Source organism: Centruroides vittatus, unplaced genomic scaffold, assembly GCF_030686945.1.
Source record: "Centruroides vittatus isolate TY-2023 unplaced genomic scaffold, ASM3068694v2 contig_2883, whole genome shotgun sequence".
In the NCBI taxonomy this organism is placed as follows: Eukaryota; Metazoa; Arthropoda; class Arachnida; order Scorpiones; family Buthidae; genus Centruroides; species Centruroides vittatus.
Window position 1 is genome coordinate 36,068 of NW_027121836.1, and position 1,684 is coordinate 37,751.

General features: G+C 36.8%; 1 protein-coding gene across 1 annotated transcript; it reads left to right on the plus strand.

Moving 5' to 3' along the window:
* Window positions 1-201: 201 nt before the first annotated feature.
* On the plus strand, window positions 202-996 carry LOC136972261 (uncharacterized). Its single transcript, XM_067266818.1, has one exon. The coding sequence runs from the start codon at window positions 202-204 to the stop codon at window positions 994-996; it is 795 nt and encodes a 264-aa protein (XP_067122919.1).
* The last annotated feature ends 688 nt before the right edge of the window (window positions 997-1,684 follow it).

Genomic DNA, 1,684 nt, shown 5'->3' on the forward strand with positions numbered 1-1,684 from the left:
AGTCCGGTGTCGCCGACTCGACACTTATAAAAGTTATAATCTTAGGGTTTGACTTAACAAACTTGTACATATCCCTTTTGGGGCTATTTCCGGGCCTCACAATACCCATGGCAAGAAGCAACAGCGGATATTTTCTATTTGGCCAACAGTCCATATTTACTAATTGTGGATAGATACAGTGCCTATCCAGAAGTTTATAAAATGCCATCGACTGACGCTTCCAAAGTCATTCCCAAATTCAAAGAAACTTTTTCGCGATTTGGAAGTCCAGAGGTATTGATGACTGATAATGGTCCCCCATTCTCATCAGTAGCTTTTAATCGCTTCTGTGACAGATGGAGTATCAGGCATTGTACATCTAGTCCTCGATACCCCCAGAGTAATGGCCATATAGAACGGCATGTACAAACGATAAAAAACGTACTTAAAAAGACAGCTGAAGCAGGTCAAGATCAGTATTTGGCTTTGCAAAATTGGATAAACACTTCTAGGAACTCGTTGCCATCTCCAGCCCAGCTATGCATTGGAAGGAACATAAGGTCAACACTTCCATGCAAATCATTCCATTATCGCCAATGCCTATTTTCCAGAGAGGATATCCAACAGCAACTGGAGCAGAACCAGCACAAGATGTCAATGTATTATGACAAAGGTAGTGTTCCCCTCAATCCATTGAGACCGTCAACGCGAGTTTTAGTGCATACAGGAAAAGAATGGTCCCCAGCAACTGATGTAAAACCTCTAAATGAACCCAGATCATACTTAATAGAAGACCCACACGGACAACAGTACCGAAGAAACAGAGTACATTTGAAACCGAATCACAGCCCCAGAAAAGCACCTCAAGAGAAAGTTGAAGAGAAGCAAGAAAATGAAAAGGAACAAACTGAGGAAAAGGAAGAAGCAGGAATCTCAAAAGAAAAGGAATTTCAAACTCCAACACGAAGAACTAAATCGGGAAGAATCATTAAAGCTCCTGTTCGACTTAATTTGTAAATATGTATGTACTCGAGTTTTAAGTTTGTGTTTTTGTTATTTCAAAAAAAAAAAAAAAAAACGTGTTACGGAGCTGACACGCTTGGGGGCGTGCAGAAAGAGACGTCCATGACCCTAATGTAAGAGCGGCGGTCGCTCGGGCCAAGAAAGTCCAAAATAAAATATTAAAAGTAAGTGTGCCTAATCTTCTGAGTCTCGCAAGGTTTTAAGTTCTTTATAAACGGTTTCTAAACATAACGAACCACATAAAACACTGCTGACAAGTGAGATAAGTGGATTTAGCCGCAAAGGGCTTATGAATATAAGAAAGAATATCGAAGAAAAGAATACATTTTAAAATGAATAAAACTAGTCTCGATTCGTGGTGTCTGTAAAAGAAGCAAATTACTTTCGAAATCGAATAAACAATTTTACAAATTTACTTAGACGTCATAAATACAGATCAATATCTATGAACAAAAACTCCTCGGATACTTTAATAACATATTTTTTTAAATTCATAATATATTCTATGTAATGTTCTTATCTATACAAAATATATCCATGATATTTTAAGGCTCTTAAGTGTAATAATAATTTCAATCCGGCTTTTAACACATTAATTATGTTAAATTTGAAGAATAAAACTCATTTTCGACAAAATTTGATTCGATACTCATTAGTTAATTTCTAACTTTCCTCTGTATAC

Excerpts from the sequence above, each read along its gene's own strand:
- LOC136972261 (XM_067266818.1), top strand. The coding sequence starts at position 202 with ATGCCATCGACTGACGCTTCCAAAGTCATTCCCAAATTCAAAGAAACT.